This window comes from Macrotis lagotis, chromosome 4 (assembly GCF_037893015.1).
Source record: "Macrotis lagotis isolate mMagLag1 chromosome 4, bilby.v1.9.chrom.fasta, whole genome shotgun sequence".
NCBI lineage: Eukaryota > Metazoa > Chordata > Mammalia > Peramelemorphia > Peramelidae > Macrotis > Macrotis lagotis.
Window position 1 is genome coordinate 242836250 of NC_133661.1, and position 21226 is coordinate 242857475.

General features: G+C 35.5%; 1 protein-coding gene across 1 annotated transcript in view; it reads right to left on the minus strand.

Moving 5' to 3' along the window:
* LOC141522886 (neurexin-3-beta) overlaps positions 1 to 21226 on the minus strand; it is a 562426-nt gene that overhangs the window by 215136 nt on the left and 326064 nt on the right. Inside the window, exon 3 of the mRNA XM_074236273.1 lies at positions 6705 to 6876. Coding sequence (XP_074092374.1) covers positions 6705 to 6876 — 172 coding nt within the window. The remainder of the gene's footprint in view (positions 1 to 6704; positions 6877 to 21226) is intronic.

The following is a 21226-nucleotide window of genomic DNA, read 5'->3' on the forward strand; positions in this document are numbered from 1 at the left end:
TAAATGATAACTCTGCAGGAACAAATGAGCTCAGTTTAGCCAGCTGTAAGATTAATCTGATTTCTTTGGATCAGTTTTGTCAACCATTTCTGCGTATATGTATGTTAATATGTATACATAGACATGTGTTTATATATCTATTATATACATGTTTATATATATATATACATTCATATATATACATATGCAAATTGTTTGGGTCACCATACACATACACACACACACACACACACACACACACACACATACACAGGAAGGGCAAGAAGCTGGGCAGGAAAGGTATTTTACATCCATGACTTGTATTTTTAAAAAATGATTTTCATAAGGACCTATATTGATTCCTTGATCTCCTTACTGTTTTCTATATTAAATCTATATGTGATGATAAATCATGTTTTCCTAATTAAAATCAGGTATAAGCTGCATTAAAGGATAGAGGTTGGTACCTTACAGATTTCATCAATCCAAAGTGAAGATATTACATGAATAAAATGCTAGTCATTCAGTAACCATCTGGGCTGAGTGGGCTTATTTACTTGATGAAGATCATAAGGTTCTTAGAGATGGAAGTGATTTACTGAAAGTCATATAACTACTTAGTGGCAGAATCTGTTTTCTCAATCCCAATCCTGTCCCCTTTTCAATATGTCAGTTATCCCTCCCTCCCTATATCAAATTAGGCTGAGCTATAAAACAACACTCTCTTCTCTCAAATGAAATTCATAAAACTTCGAAGATGGAATTTGGGCCACTGAGTCAAAAGAACTTAAAAAATATAGGAAGAGAAATGCACTAAACTATAAGTTTCAAACTTGAGCCATGCTACCTATAAAATTCCTGAACACTACCTGAACTAGATTAAAATAAAAGTGGGCTATTTTTTTTAACAAAATAAATAAAATGAAATATAGACAGTATTAATTTGTGCTTTCTAAGTCAATCTGAAGCCTACAGGGATCTGCTCTGAGTTTGCCTTTACAAATATTTGATATTTGATATCTACAAATATGAGTAAAATTTTACTCCCTTGCAATCATCTTTATAACATTATTTCCTTTGCATTTCTTCACCATCTCCTTTTCCTTCCTGGATAAAACTGAAGGTGGATTTTTGTCTTGCATGGATGAATGAGCAGGTTGATGTAGCTTATTTTAATGCATATTCTGAATCTGGCAAAGACTCAAATCTTCACAAGCAAAGATAGAAAGACAAGCAAAGATAACCTCCCGGCTAGGAATTAATGAAAGACCAGGGCCTCAGGAATTTCAGTTTCATGTCAAGCTCCCAGATTTGTTTTTAACCCTTAGAAATCTCAATGACCTCAGCCTATACATGGAGATCTACATTTAAGTCTCTTTCATCCCAATGTAAAGGACTCAGAATATGAAAAGGTTATTAAAGTTTGAAATAAAACATGTCAGAGGTTTTCATTACCTGAACTAGCTTTTGGCAGGGACTATAGCTTATAGCCCATAGGTTTCATGTAGAAAAAAACATGGTTGTACTTTGGGGATGGCTCTTGAAATCAGGGAAATGGTTGCCCATAGAGAGAAGTCTTTGTCAATTAATAAAATGCCTCCTGGGATCTGACATCCTAGAAAGATTATTTTCAAATTAATGGGCTCACTATTACCTGCTTGTAATCCAAAATTAATTCAGCTTAGTAGACACTCAACATTTGAATGTAATTCACCACTGGTGCTTTTGAAAAACATCCTGAAGTCACTCAATCTTCTAAGCTACAACCATATACAGTATGGTAGGTCCCATGGACTTAACTGTAAAAGACCAGTTTTTATAGGTGATCATATTCCCATTTCCCAGAGCCAGGATAAAACTGAAATAATACGCAGGCTTTCAAAGGATGACTGTGTCATCTGTCAACCTAGTTAGGAGTTCTCTTGAAATATCACAGGATCACAGGATCACAGGATTTATAGGTGAAAAGGATTTTGAGGGGCACTGAGTTCAACTTTTGCTCCAATTGAGGTGGCCCTTTGACCTTGTCAACCTGAATGTGAGGCAGCCAGCACTTGATTTCCCAAGATAACTTCTATTCCCCATGGATGTCTTTATGATGTGAGAAAGGTCTTCAGAAGGTAGAGCATGAATAAGAGTAGCATTGAATAGGCGGAAAAAGTTAGGTTGCAGTCTACATAAACAAACAGACTATAGCTTGGAGCAGGTCACAAGTCCATTAGAGTATATCTTGGGAAATCTGTCTCAATCTGAACAGAGCCTTACTCTTCTATCAATAAGAAAATGCATACTTGCATACTTATCAATTACTTAATAAACATCTATTAAACATCTACTCTGTATCAGGCACTGTGTTAAGTTCTGAGTAGACAAAAAAAGGGGGGTGGGGGAAGCAAAACACATTCCCTGCCTTCATGGAACTTAAAATCTAATAAATCAAAATCACAGAAGGTTAAAACTGAAAAAAAAATCTTAGAGCTTATTATAAAATTCTCTCATTTTATTATTGAGGAACAGGAAGCCCAAAGGCAGGAAATTATGTAAGAAAGGTTACATAATTAAGTAATGGAACTGGGATGTGCACCCATGTCTTTGAAATACAAGTCCTGTGGTATTCCTAAATATCACCATAAGATTTCTGGGGTCTAGTCAGTCAGGAATATCTAAGAAATGTTTTCAAACAATCTAAGCTATCTAGGTTTCCCATGAGGACTCTAGCCTCAGGCTGAAATGAATTCCTTTTCCCCCTTAAATTTACTTTTCACCTTCCCTCACCACTGCTTCCCCAATATTTCAAGGCAAGAAAGGAGGTGTTATATGAAATATTTGTCACTGCAAGAAAGGTCATCCTGGGCTGCTTGTCTTTTTATTTCATTTTCAGAGTCCCTGATCATTCCATTTACAGTTTCAAAATAAAATATGTCCCCCTGCAAAAGGATACTTTTTAAAAATTATTGCTACTTATTCCTGAATGAACTATTAGAAGATTCCTTTAGAAATTAGTTTTATTCTCATTTGTAACTCTTCTTGACTGACAACTAGGGTTCACATATATGTTTGTGTCCAACTGGTCTCCTAATGGTACTTTGCTGGATGTTCCAATAAAGTCCTATAAAGCTCTATCAATGCCCACAAGGAGACTACACAGTTGACTAGCTCATTTTCGACTGGGGAAACTCAGTGAAGCATAAACTGTCTGATATCATGTTCTCTGAATTGGAGCTGCTCTGTATTTCTTTCCCTTCCAAGCATTAGTATTACACAAATGATGGTATTCCTACATTTAATGTTTCAATGATTATTAGCATTATCTCCAAAACAGTACAAATGCATAGATGCAGGAGGAAAAGTATGAGAAAAATCAATGTTTCAGAAACCATCTGGGCAGAATGAGGTGATTTATTCCATGGAACTCGAGTTCTGGGAAATATTTTTGATGACATCTTTAAAAGGAAGACACTTGTTTTATGTAGCTACTATTGCCAAATTGTGCTTACAGTGCAGTATAATACTTTACTCCCAGGAATTCTTCAAATAATCCATGGAAGTAGGTTGGGAAGAATAAAATTCAGTAAGCTGAATTCTTCCCATTTTACAGGTGAGAAAATGTAGAAAGTATGAGAAAATGAATAACTCCAGAACAATATGAGTCAAGTCATTATTTGGAGGATCATAAGGCTTTCTAATTTAGGCAGCCAAGGGTAAATGGTCATTCAAATATCAAATGCAATTTCAACTGAATTTTGTACAATAAGGACCCAAGTAGTAGAAATAATGATTTTTGTGAAGTGGTGTCATGTATCCGAATTCTAATTATGTAAAATAAGACAATTAGTCCTAATATGTAGAAATATGCGATATCAATTCAAATAATGAGAACATTTCATAGGATTCATTATTCTCACTAATCGGGACCTAGCTATAAGCACATCATCATCAACAATGCAAGAATGACTCTATATACACACACATTGTTGCCTAAAATGAAGTTTTACTTCTATATTTTTAGTAACCTAACTACTGTCATACACATTATAAGATCATAAATTTAGAATTACAATGGACCTTAGAGCTCATCTCATCCCAACCTTCTTGAAATTGGATATATATATATATATATATATATATACATGTTTATATAAGTATATATGTGACATGAGGATTATAACAATGCTCCTTACTACCTTACAGAGTAGTTGGGGTCAGAGTGAGAATTGAATGGAATAATGATTGTAAAAGTTGAAAAACTTCTCAATTCCTTTATTTGGAGGTTTTATGTAAGTAGTACAATGAATGGAGACATTAGAAAGACTTAAGTTCAAATCTAGTCTCTAGCATTTACTAGCTATGTGAACTTGGGCAAGTCATTAAACTTCTTCAGTTTCTTCAATGGTAAAATGAGGATAATCCTCTCTTCCTCATGTGGAGAGAAAATTAGATAAAAGACTTTGTAAACCTTAAAGCACAAAGTTAATGGACTCTACCAAATAATGATTAAAGATATATATATATATATATATATATATATAATATATATGTATGTATATGTATAGATAAATAGATCTCTCCATATATATTTATACAAATTTATACACATACACACACATATATGTGTATATATATGTATACACACACACATACACACACTCCTTTTCTGAGGAAGAAATACTGCTAAAGACAACTGTTTATATATTAGGGACAAGTTGGAAAGTCACATATTATTTGAAATGGAAAACACAAAGAATTTCTGAGATAGACAAACAATGAAGGGTCACCAGGTTGCTTACATATCTGTAACTTTACAATGGCCAAAAATATGCAAGTTCTATTGCTGGCAGTTTAGCTTTGTATTTTCTGTGTGAGCTTAGGGCATGTGGTTAATACCAATTTAGAAAGCCTTGAAATTCCTAATAGAAACACAGACAAACCCTCCAGCAGAACTAGCAGGGCCAATGATGATATTCACAGAGTAGGATTGATTTTTTTTTCCCTATGAGCAAATGAACAGCTTCTAAGATCTCTATCTATTTTCCCCCTTCAGGGCTTAAATAACATGCATTTTGAAAGGAAAATCATTTCTATTAGTATCTTACATTTGGATGCCAGGGAAACATCATATAAAGCCTCTGGCTATTTTCAAAGGCTCATCCTCTACAGGAAATACCTTCATCAAGGCCCAGTTATGACTTAACCCAAAAGAGCTAACAGAAGACAGAATAAAGTGACAGGGTCATTTGGTTAGTATATGAAAAGTGAGATAGTGAAAACAAAGAAATAAAATTAATTTCTCAAATACCTTTGGGAGCACAGAATGATGATTTTTCTTTTCTTTTGTGTTTTTGATTAAACTTTGTGTTACAGAAGAAAGTCTAGATATACTGAAACTATCAAGAGCCTATAAATTGAAATAAGACTGACTTAGAGGTGGCAATCTGATTTAAGTAATGTGTTAAGAAAAGAATCCTTAGACACAATTAAGTGTAGTGTGCCTTGGGTATTTCCTCTCAAGTGGCATAATTAAAAGGTAAACTGTTTATTGGTGGCATTTAAGTGTTTTAAAAAATTCCCAGGGGTTTACCAGTAATCATCTGTGCTCACCTCATTGGGAGGCAGAGTATGACAAAACTTGGGGTCTAGGGAATGTCAATAGCACTAGCATTTGGAAAGAAATTTCATATTAGAGAAGTACTAGACAGGCAAATCAGCAATGGTAAACTTCTGAATTTGTGTCACAAAATTTCTGTTTACTTGTATACCCATGACCAGGTCATCTTTAAGATGAGGCAATTCTATTGCAAGATATCAAAGACGAAAACATGACAACACTGAAAATAGGAATGGAGAAAGGGAGAAATGGAAGGGGATATTTGAGCAATCCCTACTTTAAATAGGAAACTTTCTCTCATAATGCCCTTGATATTACTAGTATCTGATTCTGAAGGCTCTCTTTCTATAAATTCTTTGAATTTATAGACAATGCATACTCAATAATAACAAACATAATTAAACCATTGATCCTTAAAATGCCTCTAGGCCCTGACTTTAAGGTTGGAAGATAAATTGGGAGGAAAAAAAAAAGAAGACAGTGTTATAATAGGCTAATATTGTGGCTAGAATTGGGGTCTTAGCTTTCTTTTTTATTGTCACTCAAACAAGTGTGAGATGTTAGAAAACAGTTTTATTCATATAGCAATCAAGGTCTGTAATAGCAGGAGTCAAAAAGACTTCTAGTCTCACACAAATCTATTTTATTAAACAAAGGTATTCATAGAACTGAAATGACTTGACTAATATCATAAATTGATTAGCAGAGTCAGAATCTGAATCCAGGACAATGGACATGAACTTGGACAGATTTCAAGAGATAATAGAGGATAGAATGCTATGGGGTCCCAAAGAATTGAACATTACTGAACAACAACCTCTGACTCCAAATCCTGCAATATTTCTATTATATCACATTTCCTCCCTAGTTTTAGTATGAGCCAGTTAGCATTAGGTAGCTAATCAATGGGTTGGTTAAGCAATTCCTGGATAATAAGCCTCCAGAAGCTTTCTGTGCTGGTCTGAGACCCACACTGACTTTTTCTCACCCATATAAAATAGACAAAGATGGATTTATACTTATATTTTAATGATTTGGTAGGAGCCCTGAGAAAGTTTCTATTAAAAAAAGATATGAATGAAAATTTGAAACATGGGAGGAATTTATGTAAAATGTGTACCTGAGGGATAATGTTCATTCACTGGCCAGTTGTCAACCTGAAGTGTGGCATTGCCACCATTCCTGGTGAAACGTACAACATGGTATTTGCCATCATTTACTGGAGTACTCTCCTCTTTGATGGAGATGTCCACCGTGCCAATGTTGAAGACCACTCCTATTTTACCCTGTTCCTGAAAGATAAAAATAGTAAAAGGCACCATTAGCATCCATAGCAAAGTTTATTCACAAAGTTACAAGTTTATCAATCAGTCAGCAAGCATGAATTAAATACCCAAAATATATGACAGGGCTGTAGCAGGTACTGAGAATACAAAATTGATTGTTGGCATATAAGAAAGTAGTAAAAACTGGATACAAACAAAATAATTATATAGTGAATCAAAAGGGGCACTAACCACCAGGGGAATCAAAACTATTTTTTTGTTTTGTTTTGCTCTGAGAAGTATAGCTAAGGACCTATAAGTGTAAGGGCATCTTGTACAAATAACAATACAGAAGATCCCCAGGGTAAATGCTTAAAGGTATTAACTTAATCTATAATTGTTCATGTAAGATCTCTCAGTTTTCATCCAAATATTGACATCAACTAATATAATAATATTTATTTCTACAGTGTTTTTCATCTTAATGATTAAAACCATTAGTATCATTTGAAAAATTAACAAGTATTTATTAAGTACCTACTAGGAATAATATGCTAGTATTGGTTAAGCATTCAAAGGCAAGGAAAGACAAGAAGCTGAATTATTTCCTTGACTGGACCTGTGCTAAGTTCTAAGACTAGACAAAGACAAAAATAAAATAGTCTTTATCCACTGGGAAGCTACATTTTATCAAAGACAACATATATACCTATATATACAGAGCTTCAGGGGTAGGATACTAGCAGAGAAGGGGATGAAGAAAGACCTCACATGTAGAATGTTGCAGCTGAGCTAAGCTTTGAAGGAAAATAGGGATTCTAAGAAGTGACAATGAGAAGGGAAAGCTTTCCAGACATAGGGGGTAGCCAGTGCAAAGGTACATAAATAATATATGGAATGTTGGATGTGAGGCAGCTAAAGCTGAGAAGGTAGATTAGAACCAGAATGTGAGGTCTAATTTTAAGATGGTAAGGACCAATTGTAAGAAAATATGGTCGCTTTGGTACCTGTGTGGAGCCTGGATAAAAATGCTTTAGAAAGCTAATTCAATAGTATAAGCAAGAAGTGATAAGGATATAGATCATCTTCTAGAAAGAAGGGTAAGAAAATAAGCATCCTTTAAAGACAGTATCTCATGGAATAATCCAGGTGTACTATTTTATATTAAAGGGTCCCTTGAAATTCCTCATTGCAGAAGAGAATTTAATCAATCTCTGAAAATTGTTACAGTATTTCCTATAAAACATATATGATTATTAGAACTACCAAGAATACTTGTTGGTCAACAGAGTAAGGCATAGAATGCATTGCCCAGTAGAGTGACAGACTAGTATAAGACTTCCAAGGAACATCAAATAATTATTTCTTATTCACATGGAACCTGGAAGAACATCTCAGACTTCCAATCCAAATATTGACCACAGTTGACATTCTTTTAAGTAATCTTGCTATGATGCCAAAACTATCATTTGAAAAGTTAAAAATTCAACCAACTATTTTTCTACATATCCACAAATAATCAGGGTAGGTTAAATTTTTTTCCTCCACCACATTGACTAATTTAATCGTCTAACATTGGCATGTTGTCACAGAGATAAAAATTCCATTACAGGTTGAATATATAGTGTGTACACTGTAGTTTCTGCTTAATCTTGCTCTCTTGACAGTGGGTGTTTTAGAAAACTATTTATCTTGGAACATAGCAGACATAAATATTTATGTTAACTTGAATAGAACATGAACTTTCATTATTAGCATTCCAAAGTCACCACTGTAAATATATTCAATCACTCCATTTGAAAATGGATGGAATCATTGATAAAAATTGAGGCAAATGAATGAATAAAAATTGAATACATTTGTTTGTTAGTGTCAAATACTAAGTTCTAGGAACAAAAATAAGAAGGAGATCATTCCTCTCTCCAGGACGTTATATTTTAATAGGTAGTGATGCTATTTGGGGAAAAGGCAACCACTAAAAGGAATTCAGTTTGGGGGAATCATGCATCACTTAATTATCATACTCTTTTCAGAAACAATAGTAATATTGATTTGAATACAATAACCAGAAAAAGAGGATGGTATAGATAGTCATATGTTCTAGATGGACAATTGGATGGAATATGAAGCAAAGGTTAGTATGTTAGTTTACACTCATTCAATTACCAATCAAGACTATTGAACTTCAGCTCAAAGATCCAAAGCTGAGTGGTTTTTCTTTTTCAGAGACTAAATATATGAATTTCAGTAGCAGTTCATATGCTGGTAGCATATGGTAGATGGCTGGATGGGATCATATGGTCTAGTCTGAGCTAGATAGGTAAGAGTGGACAAGATGAGTTCATTCTTAGAAAGAAACCTCTAAATAGTTCCAGTTATTGAAGGTGAAGAGTTATGATTTGCCTTTGTGAAACAGATTTTTAGAACTTAGTTTTGTCACTGTTGTCTATAATGATTTATTCTATGCTAAATGAACCCATTTCTAGAATTGCTAATATAGTCCATTTATTATCAATGGAATTAGAACTATTTTTACATTAATACATCCTCACAGTTATCAATCCACCTAACAGTGAACTCATTTGGGAAGGAGACAGAAATAACAGCCAGGGAAGTACCTATTTCTTGCTGAAATTGAATCTATTCATCCAAGCTTACAGTTTTTTCGTAAGGTTAAAATCTATTCTAACATACCAACTTCTCTAATACTAAGACATATGATATGCATAGGATGAGTATTAAATATTCATCCACAATAATAATTATTTCTATCTAATCTTAAGGATATTCTTGAATAACTGTGGACCTGAAGTGAATTAAGAGTTCATAAATTCCAACAGGTAGACAACATTCTGCCTACTACAAGTTTTCTATATAATACTTCTTTGTTCTTTTCTATTCTTGTTTCCCAAAAGAGAGTGTATGCCCAACTGTTGAATATTAGAAGGTTATTAGAAACCTAATTTCACTAGTAAATTCCTAATTTGTGAAAACTGTCCAGGAAGTTACCATGGATCACCTTCTACACTGTTGAACAAATAGCCAGAGAGAGGAAAAGTTAATAGGGATTGGAGAAATGAGGAGTTGAGTTTTTGCATCTTATCATCATTCAGTGCCTGTACCTATAGCAAAGAGATGAGTGAAACTCAGAGAATACATAACCATAATAAGAAAGATTATATATGAAGAGTTTGCATAATCAAGTGACTCTAGAATGCCCTCTCCATCAACATCTCTACACCTGTGGATGAACACTCAAACAATTCCTTGAAGATTTTGTTTTAATTGCAAAAAAATCAAACACTGTTTGAATTCCAGAATATTAATTCCAAGGCTATCAGTGCTGAAGATATAATTTACTTGCCAGAGAGTAACTGTGGAACAAACAGTAACCACTGCCAAACCACTTATTGCTCCCCTTCTCTGATAATTAGGAACTACTTGGAGACAGATTGCATGTAAGCATTGGGATAATAAGATGTGAAGTATAGGGATATAATTGGCCTTTTCTAACCGGCACTATCATCTGGCTTTTGGAATGATTTCACGTAATTGAACCCTTTCTCAATTTTCTTTATAGTCCAGTTCAGTTACTGAATGACAAACTAGGATCAGAAATGGAGAGCTGGAAGAAACAATAGACATCATTTAGTCTAACCACTTTGTTCTACAGATGAGGAAACTGGGGACCCAAAAAGTTAAGTGATTTGCAAAAAGTCATACAACGAAAAGGGGCAGAGACAAGATTTGTAAACAGGTGCTCTGATTTTATATTAAATAAGTTCTTTCAATCTTTCTAACTTCTGGAAATTAAAGAGCTGTGAGTTTTAATTCTCATGGTCACTTTAGCCTGTGAGATTCAATCACAATCTTATCCTTTTTGTTGTCCACGAAAAGATGTTTGTAAACTAGGATACAAGATTTTATGAGAGACCTCAGAATTCTTGGGAAGTTTTTATGTAGCATTTTTGTTTATTCTTGAGAATTAGAAATCAATAAATTGGCATATTAGTATCATGATTCTGTGTCTCTGAAAGAGTATGGTAAAAAGGACCCCAAGAAAGGTTGTACTAAAAGTAGAATCAATGTTGTTATATCATTAGTTAAAGGTATGCTAAGAATATATAAACATATCTATATATACATCACAAGCACAACATACATGTTTATATATACTTTTATAAATAGACACATATATGTGTATATATACACATATATGTGCGTGTATGTATATATACATAAAAATCTATATATTGAATCCTGGGGAAGAGAACAATTGGATGACATACTAGAAGGTCAGTTCCTATCATAGATTCAGTAAGGAATGTTCCAAGATTTGCCTTAGTCCATTAAAAACTAAAGATTATATGAATACAAATAATCAACTTCTGCATGAAGTCTTTCATGATACCCTTAGTTACTTGTGGATTCCCCAGAAATCTATCTTTTCTTTTTTGATATTTTATTTTTCCAAATACATGTTATGAAAAATGTTCAACATTCATCCATGTGTATGTATGTATATATGTTTTTAATTTATAAAATTTCCTTCCACCCTTTCTTCCCACCCCCTCCCCTCAGAAGCAAAACATCAAGTTAATATCGTAAATACAAATTTGTGTTAAATATGTTTACAGATTAATCCTTTTTGATATGAGGAATTAGACTATATAAAGATTTTTCCCCATGATAGAAGGTAAGCTCTTTGAAGGCAGAGACTTATTTTTATCTTTGTTTCCATAAAACTTAGCACAATACCTGAAAAATCAATGAATTTATGAATATTTATTAAGTGCCTCTATTGTGCCTATTATGGCTAGCTACTGGTACAGAGTAAGGAATTAATACATGCTTTTTTAATTATTCATTTATTAGAAAGTTTACCAAATGTTCAACATATATTAACTCATTTGAATTTATAATTCTGCAAGGCAAGCATTGCAAACTACAGCTAGATGGTACACTTGGAGTCAAGAGGATGGGAGTTCTAAACCAGCTTCAGACACCTATCACTTACTAGCTGTGACCTTGAGCAAGACAGTTAACCCTGATTACCTCCCTTCCAGGACTATCTCGTCATCCTGATTCATATCTGGCCACTGGACCAAGATGGCTCTGGAGGAGAAAGTGAGGCTGATGATTTAGGGTAGTCTCCTCCCCCTCACTCAAATCCAATTCATGTATTTGTCATGGCATCAACTCCTCTGATGTATGGTCTTCTTTGAGAATGAAGGACAAGCATCATCTCCATTTTACAGATAAAGAAAATAAGGGTCCAAAAGATTAAGTAAATTGTCCACCAAGGTCACATATCTGGTAAATATTAGAGATGGCATTTGTACTCATGCCCACTTGACTACAAGGAATATCATGTTACCTCCTGGTAGAGGTATACCTCTATGGTAGAAAATGACAAAAGAACTCATATTTACTTCTAATGTTCTATTTAGGATCATAAGATCATGAATTTAAAGACAGAACCTTGGAGGTCATCTAATCAAATTCTCTCATTTTACAGATGAGGAAACTGAGACCTAAGGATGTTCTGATTTCTTCAAGGCCATAGAGGTTGTAATAAGTGACCTGGCCAGGAAGTGATCCCTAGGCCCTATGACTTTAACTTTAATGCTCTCTCTACCTCACCATTCTTATTCTTATGGTGGAAAGTGGCAAAAGAGCCAACACTTCTTGTTGGGAGCCAGGGTCTCTAAGCTGTTTGACACAGTCATGGCAAGAAAACTCAAAGCAGTCACACCGCCTGATGGAACATTTCCTTCTTCAATATATACAGGGATTCCATATATATAGGTCTATTATTGATTGCAAAACTTACTCATCCTAATAGTGGAATGACTATAAAGGAAGGATTTCAGAGAAATTTCTTGAATAAAACAGATTGTAAACTCTGTCCAAATTTAACAGGACTGCCTCTCCCTGAGACATACAAAAGGCTTCAACATTTTGAAATCTTTGGAAAAATACAGCACTGGGAGTTCCAGGGAGATGTCAGAATATATACAGGGAAAACAGATACAAGATGGGTCAGATAGAATTCCAGGGAAATTAATAGTTTTTCCCCCTCTTATCATACAAAGGAATATATGATAAAGATGGTGAGAGAATAGGTAGTATAGGTGATCAACATGTGAACTCTAACAGCTTTAGTTTATTGGAAAAGAATAAAAAGTCATAGAAACCGTAGCATCTACCAACAAAGGCTGAAAGGAAAATTGGTTATTGAAGGAGTCAACGGACAGGTGAACAAACATAACTACACTCACTATAGGTTGTCAAAGGAGCATATTGAAAAACATTACATATGTGGCACAAAAATATAAAAGCATTCCATTATAAAATTATATCAAAGATTATTATAAGGAAAGTTCTGTTTAATTAATAGCTTTACTATGCAGCAACAAACTAGGCAACAGGCAGGTTGAGGTCATCATGGTCTGAGCAGGGACAAGAAAATTAACTACATGATTGATAATCACACTTGTAACCACTACATGATCAGACTCATAACCATATGAATTACATGATTTAATGATGAAAATTGTACACTTTTGTAACCAAGGAAATTATTTTAGTTTGCTTGTTTGATATGATTCTGAGACTATAAAAATAAATCCAAGCAGCTGACAGTCAGTCAACCTGCTCCTGCCTTTACCCCTTTTTTGACTCAACTCATTTCACTGACACTATCCCTCCTGTCAGGTTCCAAGGACCCCACAGAGGCGGGACCCCGGCAATTTCTAACAGCCTTCTTGGGTCCTAGCATGGTAGACTCTATGCCAAAACAACATAAGAGAAACAACAACAGCGACCCCTTGGCAAACTAGGAAAATACTAGCAGAAACAAGAGAAAGCACTAATCAAGTCCCGATTAGAGGAGAAGGATTAGACTGAGTGCTGGAGGATTAATATTCAGTCACTTTAGTTCACTAAAGGAATGACAGTCCCTCTGTCTGGAGTTGGGAGAATTTCTCTATCCCCTTACACTGTTGAGAGAACTAGAAAGACTTCTCTCACCTGGAATAGGAGTTCATCAACCATCTGCAACATTCAGGCATAGAAGCCATAAAAAACATTATGATTCCAGGAGCCATGAGGCAGCTATCCAAAATTAACTCTTTCAAGTCATTCAGTAACCATTTCAGCAGGCTAGAGAAAAGGCTCAGGTTCTTTAAATTTCATGAAACAAAGAAACAGTAAGTAAACTTGGGACAAAGAGTGAATGAAAAATAAAAAGAATTGTAATAATAACAGCAAAGATTTACATAGCGAATGATATATAAAGCATTTCACATATTTTATCACTTGATCTTCACAATAATCTTATGAGGTCCAGGTTCACCAACTGATTCTAGAAACATAATATTCTGAGGAGTTGGATAATCATCTTATCAGCATAAAGAATTAAATGAGACTTTCACTATTCAAGAGTATGCCTCACCAAATGGCCAAATGGATGGTTTTATATATCTTATATATTTGTACTAAAATGAGAACTATTCATGTAGTCTTCATTCCACACATAGTACTTTTTCAACTTCAGTTCATTTTGGTCACTAATTAATCATGATCAGAGATCAATTTCAGAAACAAAGATGAAATATTTAAAACAACATTCAGCAATACTTGGCAGTTTCTCTGTCAAAAGCAAAAGAAATGATGTCTTGGTTCAATGAGTTGGAATGATCAGCTAGTTCTATCATCAGGCAGAATTTTTTTAGAGATCTATAATAGATGCCAGAAAGAAGAAGATTTAATCTCTGCCAGAAAAATAAATAAATAAATGTTGGAGTCTTATCTTAGACGCAACACATTTAGAATTATAACCATTCTTATGAAGAGATCATTGCAATCCTGCTAGCATATGCCAAAGTCAATGGAGACCCTAATCCAGATATCTCATTTTGCCTCCCTCTTTGGTAAATGTGACTATGCTGGGCCTCAGATGTGGTTTCCATTCTGTTAAGAATAACATTTTATTTCTGCAGCCTCTCTGTTATTTTTAAGATGACCACACTGACATTGTAATGGGTGACAAAACTTTATCTCTTCAGTTCATAATGAGGCACAAGAGAAAACTCGTGGAAAATACCTTTCCATACACCTGTCTTGAGTTTGACTCTTTCCTTGTTCTCCTCAGTAACTGTGAAAAGACACTCTGCCTGTCTATGAGTCAAAGGTGGGAAAGGAATCCAGTGAAATGGTTAAATGAATCCCCATAACTCACCTAGTGTGTGATATTGGACAATTTGCCTAATCTTTCTGGGCCTCTGTTTCCTCATGAAACAAATGATTATTTCTCTTTCACATTAGTAATCAATTAGTGAATTAGGACCAGGATTTTTGGCTAGGTGGTACAGTGGATAGAGCACCGGCCCTAGAGTCAGGAGTACCTGAGTTCAAATCTAGTCTTAGACATTTAATGATTACCTAGCTGTGTGGCCTGTGGCAAGTCACTTAACCCCATTGCCTTGCAAAAACCTAAAAAAACAAAAACAAGGGGCGGCTAGGTGGTGCAATGGATAGAGCACCGGCCCTGGATTCAGGAGTATCTGAGTTCAAATCTGGCCTCAGATACTTAATAATTACCAAGCTGTGTGGCCTTGGGCAAGCCTTAACCCCATTGCCTTGCAAAAAAAAAAAAAAAAGCCTGTCTCTGAAGGGTATTGTTGATGGGTGAGACTATCCAAATATCCTGGGTACATGACTTTCCAACCTGGGTGAAAGACCCTATTCAACTAAAGAATCATACAAAGAATTTAATCAAGATGAATTCTGACCTATTACACTGAGTTCTACTCAGCCAGGTCTCAGATGAGGTGAGCTCTCTTTTGTCTAGATTCCTCTGGGTCTCATTGATGAATCTTTGACCTAGACTGAATAATTAGAATCACATTCCCCAGACTCTCATTAAAATAAGACTACTTCTCACTATAATATTCATTCCCTTTTGACTTGTTAATCAATCAGAGTTGATTGCCACATTGGGACCACTCACTCTTTGAGAGTATTTAAGTGTTGAGTGGGTTCCATAAGGGGTGTTTGGCATTTGGGAGTGCCACTGACTTTTTTTTTATTAATTATTTCTATCATGATTAATGAAAAGATTAGCTACACAGAAACTATCTCTTTTGAACTTTTTATACATCACACTCATCTTTAAAATGGGGACGATATTAAGAGTCATATCTACTTCACAGGGCCTTTGTGAAATTAAAAATTAGATAATTTGTTTAATGTCAAATCAACAATCATTTATGAAATCCCTACCATCCCTACGATTTATGAAATCCCTAGCACAGGAACTGTGCTAAACATTAAGAATATAAAGAAAGGCAAGGGTGGGGGGGTAGCCTCTACTTGCTCTCAGCCTAAGAGGAGAGACAATATGCAAATTATGCCCAAAAAAGTTACATATAGAATAAATGATAATCAAAGGAGAAGAGACACTAGCATTAAGCAGGGTTAAGAATGGCTTCTTTATAGAAGGAGGGATTTTTAGCTGAGATTTAACTAAAGAAATAAGTCAGAGATGAGGACAGAAAGAGTTCCCAGCCTGGGAGACAGTCAATAAAAAGACATGAAGTTGAGAGATAGTGTCTTGTCTGAGTAAATGCAAGGAGGAAAGTATTCCTGGATCTGATATTATCCAACTGGGGAAAGGTATAAAAAAAAGTCAGTTGTTGATAGTGCTATTATTATTATTATTATTATTACAATTATAATTATTATCCTTATTAGCAACAGTTGCAAATTTATTTTTTGTAAGAAAAATCATGTTTTTAATTGTAGGTAAATTTACTTGAAATATATTTGGAACTATCTTAATCTAGTGACATGATGAGAAATAGGAAGAGAAGTGGGTACACATGGATGATACCAGCCCTAGGAAATATGGATATAACAAACACATCTTACATGCCAGACAAAATGATTCTCAAAAATATCTTTGCAAAGCTCATCTGTGATCACAACCTTAGAGTTACAATCTCTCCAACCTTTATTTTCTATTATAGGTCTTTCGAAGGCAAGTGAAGTAAAGCTAGGGAATGATCTGGTCATAAATTTTAACTCCACCACCCATCACCACTGAAGTCATGATAGAGGAAATCAATTCAACCTGTGAACTTCCATTATAGTGAAAAGAAACCTAAGCAGTAAATCAAAAAAAAGATGACAAAAAGAATCATCAAGTGCATTTAGTAAAGGAAGTTAGTAGGGGTGAAGAAATAGTTGTTTTTAAACCACCACTAAGGCTTCATCAATAATGAATATTTATGGATCCATGGAATTCACAGGAATAATCCCATGCCAAATGTCCTGATTTTCTGTTCTTGATATTACAACTGATTCCTGTGGAGGTGACCCAGGAGTTGCCGCTCACACTAAGCAGGGGGCAGGCTGAGAGAATGAGAATGAGCAGGAACAAGTGAAATCCTCAGGGGGAAAAAAAGATCCTTCTGAAAGAATCTTCATCCATTCCAAAGGGCCCCAAGGGAAACTGTAATATCCCATTAAACTGCTTTAGAGAACAGTAGCTGACAGAAATGGAACCGTACATCCCATCACATACAAGGGAGATTTGTACTAACACATTACAATGATGACAGTATGCAATACTTTAACACCTCAGCTTCCCACACAATGGATCTGATCCTTTCATGTTAGTGTTTGATATCTTGGAAGAGAGCTTATTTCGCAAGGCAGTCTCTTAGATTTGGCATAAATGTAGCCTTGAAACACATGAGGAAGTAAAGCAAGTACAGGAGGACACCCCCAAATCAAAAACTAGTATCCACCACATATTGAAATGAAAGAACTACTAAGGACCCCTTTGCAAAGCAGGGAGGATTGCAGCAGCTAGTTAGAGTGGGACTTGGGTTCAGGTGATCAGAGTTCATATGTTGCCTCAACACTTCCAGACTGTGAGTGACCATAGGCAAGTAACTTAATTTTGGGCAACTCTTTTAGATTCTAATTTATAGCTAGGTTGCTGAACTGCATTGATGGAGGGAATTTTCACAAAGGGAGCCTCTCACTTGGAGGAAATCTCAGATTCAGTCTTGGTTGGGTCAAGGATAACAAGCTCTTTTTATATTCTAGACACTGTTGAAGTAGTGGAAATATTGGACAGAGAAATATGTTCCATAGTTATTAATCTGTTCCTGCACTGACCATGTATCTTCCCTTCCCCCTCCTCCCCATCCCATTGTTCAAGTTAGGAGAAGAAGTCAATAAACTTTTAAATAAAGCACCTTGCTGTTCCTGGCAAGGGCTCAGTAAATCCCTGCCCCAGGCTGGAAAGCCCCTATCAACAAAACAATGGATCCCTGCCTTACCCTGAAAGGATTAAGTTTTTGACTTATTACTTCTCATCTATATACTTCTCATAATCTCCTGCCTGCTCTCTGAGTTACTGCCCCTATGAATAAGATGATGTGCAAAATTCCTTCCTGAAAAAGACCATGACATTAGGGAGGTGATGCCATGACAAGCACATGAATTTGATTTGAGTGAGGCGAATGCTATTCTAAGTTACCATTCTCACTTTGTCCACCAGAGAGTCCAGTGACCAGATATGAATCAGGGCAACTGTAGATGGTGCTGAATGTGAGGCAATCAGGGTTAAGTGACTTCCCCAGTATCTGAGAATGGATTTGAACTGCAGTCCTCCTGATTCCAAAGTTAGTGCTCTTATCTACTGTCCCATCTGACTGCCCCTATCAAACCTGTTACCTTATCTCTGCTCTCTGAGTTAATGCCCCTATTGACATATATCTAAACTATTCTATCTCTGGCCTGTCCCCATCTACCTATCCCTATTTCCTCCTTAAAAACTTGCTCTCTTCTCAGTTGAGTTGCTTGTCCTCCTTTGTAGGGGCTGGTTCTGGGGTACCGTGATCCTCTACCCCTTTATTCTTTTCTACTATTCCCCTGGTTGTTTGTGATCCTGTGTAGGAGGCATGATCCCCCAAATATTCTCTCACACTCTTCCCTCTTAATTGTCCTTGATGTTCTCACCAACCCAACTTGTGACTCTTTCTTCTTTGTTTACCTTCACTACTGCTACTGAAATTCACTATTTTGCTGTTTCTCCAAAGAACCTAACCTGTAAGCTTTTTTGTAGTAATGTGTGAACATTTTGTAGCAACTTATGAAGTTTTTATGGTAACTTGTGAATTTTTACAGTAACCTATGAATTAAAATCTAAGCCTTTCTAATGCTCCTGAGTCTGAGAGTCAGTGATTTCTTTACCCAAAATGAATCCAGATAGGTCCCTTAGTCCTCTTACCTCAAAGTCCATTTCTTCTGGCTCACAGTGATAAGGGATAAGGATACAAAGAAAAGTAACCATATTCTAAGCCCTCATGGGATTTAGTTTCTAATAAGAAAATGGAGCAATATGTAAATAGCTAAGTATATGCAAGATATATACAGAGTATTTGAGAAGTGAAATATGAGAGAGAGGAAAGTTTTAGTAACCCAGTAGGACCTGGAGAGTTCTTCTGCAGAAAATAAGAACTAAGCAGAATCTTGGAGGAAGGGAAATCAAAAAGTAAATGAATAACAGGAAGAGAATTTTAGGAATAGGGACAGGCAAAGCAAAGGTATAGAACCTAGAAATGGAATCATCTGTGAGGGATAGCAAGTATGCCAATTTAACTGGATCATAAAGTACATGAACAGGAATAAAATTTTTAAAGACTGGCAAGGGAGGAAGAAGCCAGGGTAGAAATTGTTTTAAATGCCAAAAAGAGGACTTTATATTTGATACTTGAGGCAATAGAGAGCTACTAGAGTTTATTGAGGAATGATATGATGTGAGCTGGATTGTGTTTTAGGAAGGACACTGGCAGCTAAGAGGAGAATAGATTGGAATGGGAAACAACTTAAGGAAGGGCATCCAATGAGAAAGTTATTACAATAATCTCTACAAGAGGTGATGAGGGACTAAACTAAAGTGGTAGTTGTATTACTAGAAAGAAAAGGACATGTATGAGGTATAGCAAAGAAAAAATGACAAAATTTGGCAAGGCATTAGCTATCATGGGGGTTGTAAAGCCTGGGTGGTTGAGATAATAGTAGTGTCCTTGAGTGCAATGCTGTTGTCCTATAGTCATTAGAGTCATTTCTGCAAGTTTTCTTGGCAAAAATACTTAACTGTATGCCATTTATTTCTCTAGGTCATTTTATAGATGAGGAAACTGAGGCAAACAGGATCACTGGATTGCAGTTTGTAAGTGTCTAAGTCTGGATTTGAACTCAGGAAAATGAATCTTCCTGATTCCAAGTCCAGCATTCTATCACTTTGTCAACTACCTCTCCCCTTGACTATAATAGAGAAATTCAAAGAAGATCATAGTTTGGAGGAAAAAGATAATGAATTCTGTTTTGGAATGATGAGTTTGAAATGTCTATGAAGAATTACAATTCAGAATGTTTCCCTGAACTTCAATTTTCTTATATGCAAAATAGGAATAATAACACATGTATTCCTCCCCTCATGGGGCTATTGAAAGTGTTTGTTTTTTTCTTAAACTGTAAAGAATTATTTAAACATGAGCTGCATATGATTGTTATTTTAGGCTTCAATGTTACTGGTGACTAACTCAGAGCTAAGAATTCTGAATTTAAATTGAAAATCTACCTTTGCTATGCACTTTGGGCAAGCTAATCACACTCACCATGGTTCAATTGTCCCAGTTATAAAAATAGACCTTGAATGTAGAATTCCTGATTCTGTCATTCCAGGCTATCTGCAATAAGGTGCCAACCTTATCTTCTCTCCCTCATCTCCTCCTAAATCTCTATGCTTGTCAAACTGGATGACTCTTAATTTTGTCTTCATCTTGCCCTTTCCCATCTGTAAGCCTTTGTTCATGCAGTAACCAATACTGGAACTGTACCCTGTGCCTCCTCCAACTCTGCTCCTTATCTTTATCTATTGAATTTCCTCTTTTCCCTCAAAGTCTAGCTTGGCTGCCAGGAAATCTCCATGAAGACTTTCCTTCTTCCTTGCCTGTGCCTCAATTCATCCCTATTCCCTCAAGGTGAAGGAATCGCTCTCATTCTCTTCATTTTTTTTTAAATTGCATCATGCCCATACCTTTCCTTTATATTTAACTAAATCTTGCTTTCCCAACTTTTAAGTGCACATTCATTTCCTACTCATCCCTACTAGATTATAAGACCCTTAAGAACAAGATCTCTTCAAAGGTCTTTATGAAGTTGCTAGGAGGTTATAGATAGATCACTTGACCTGAGTGAAAAATTCAGTCTCAGACATTTAGCTGTATGACCATTTAACCATCTCCCTCAGTATCCCCATATGTAAAATGGGGAAAATAATGGCTCTTACCTT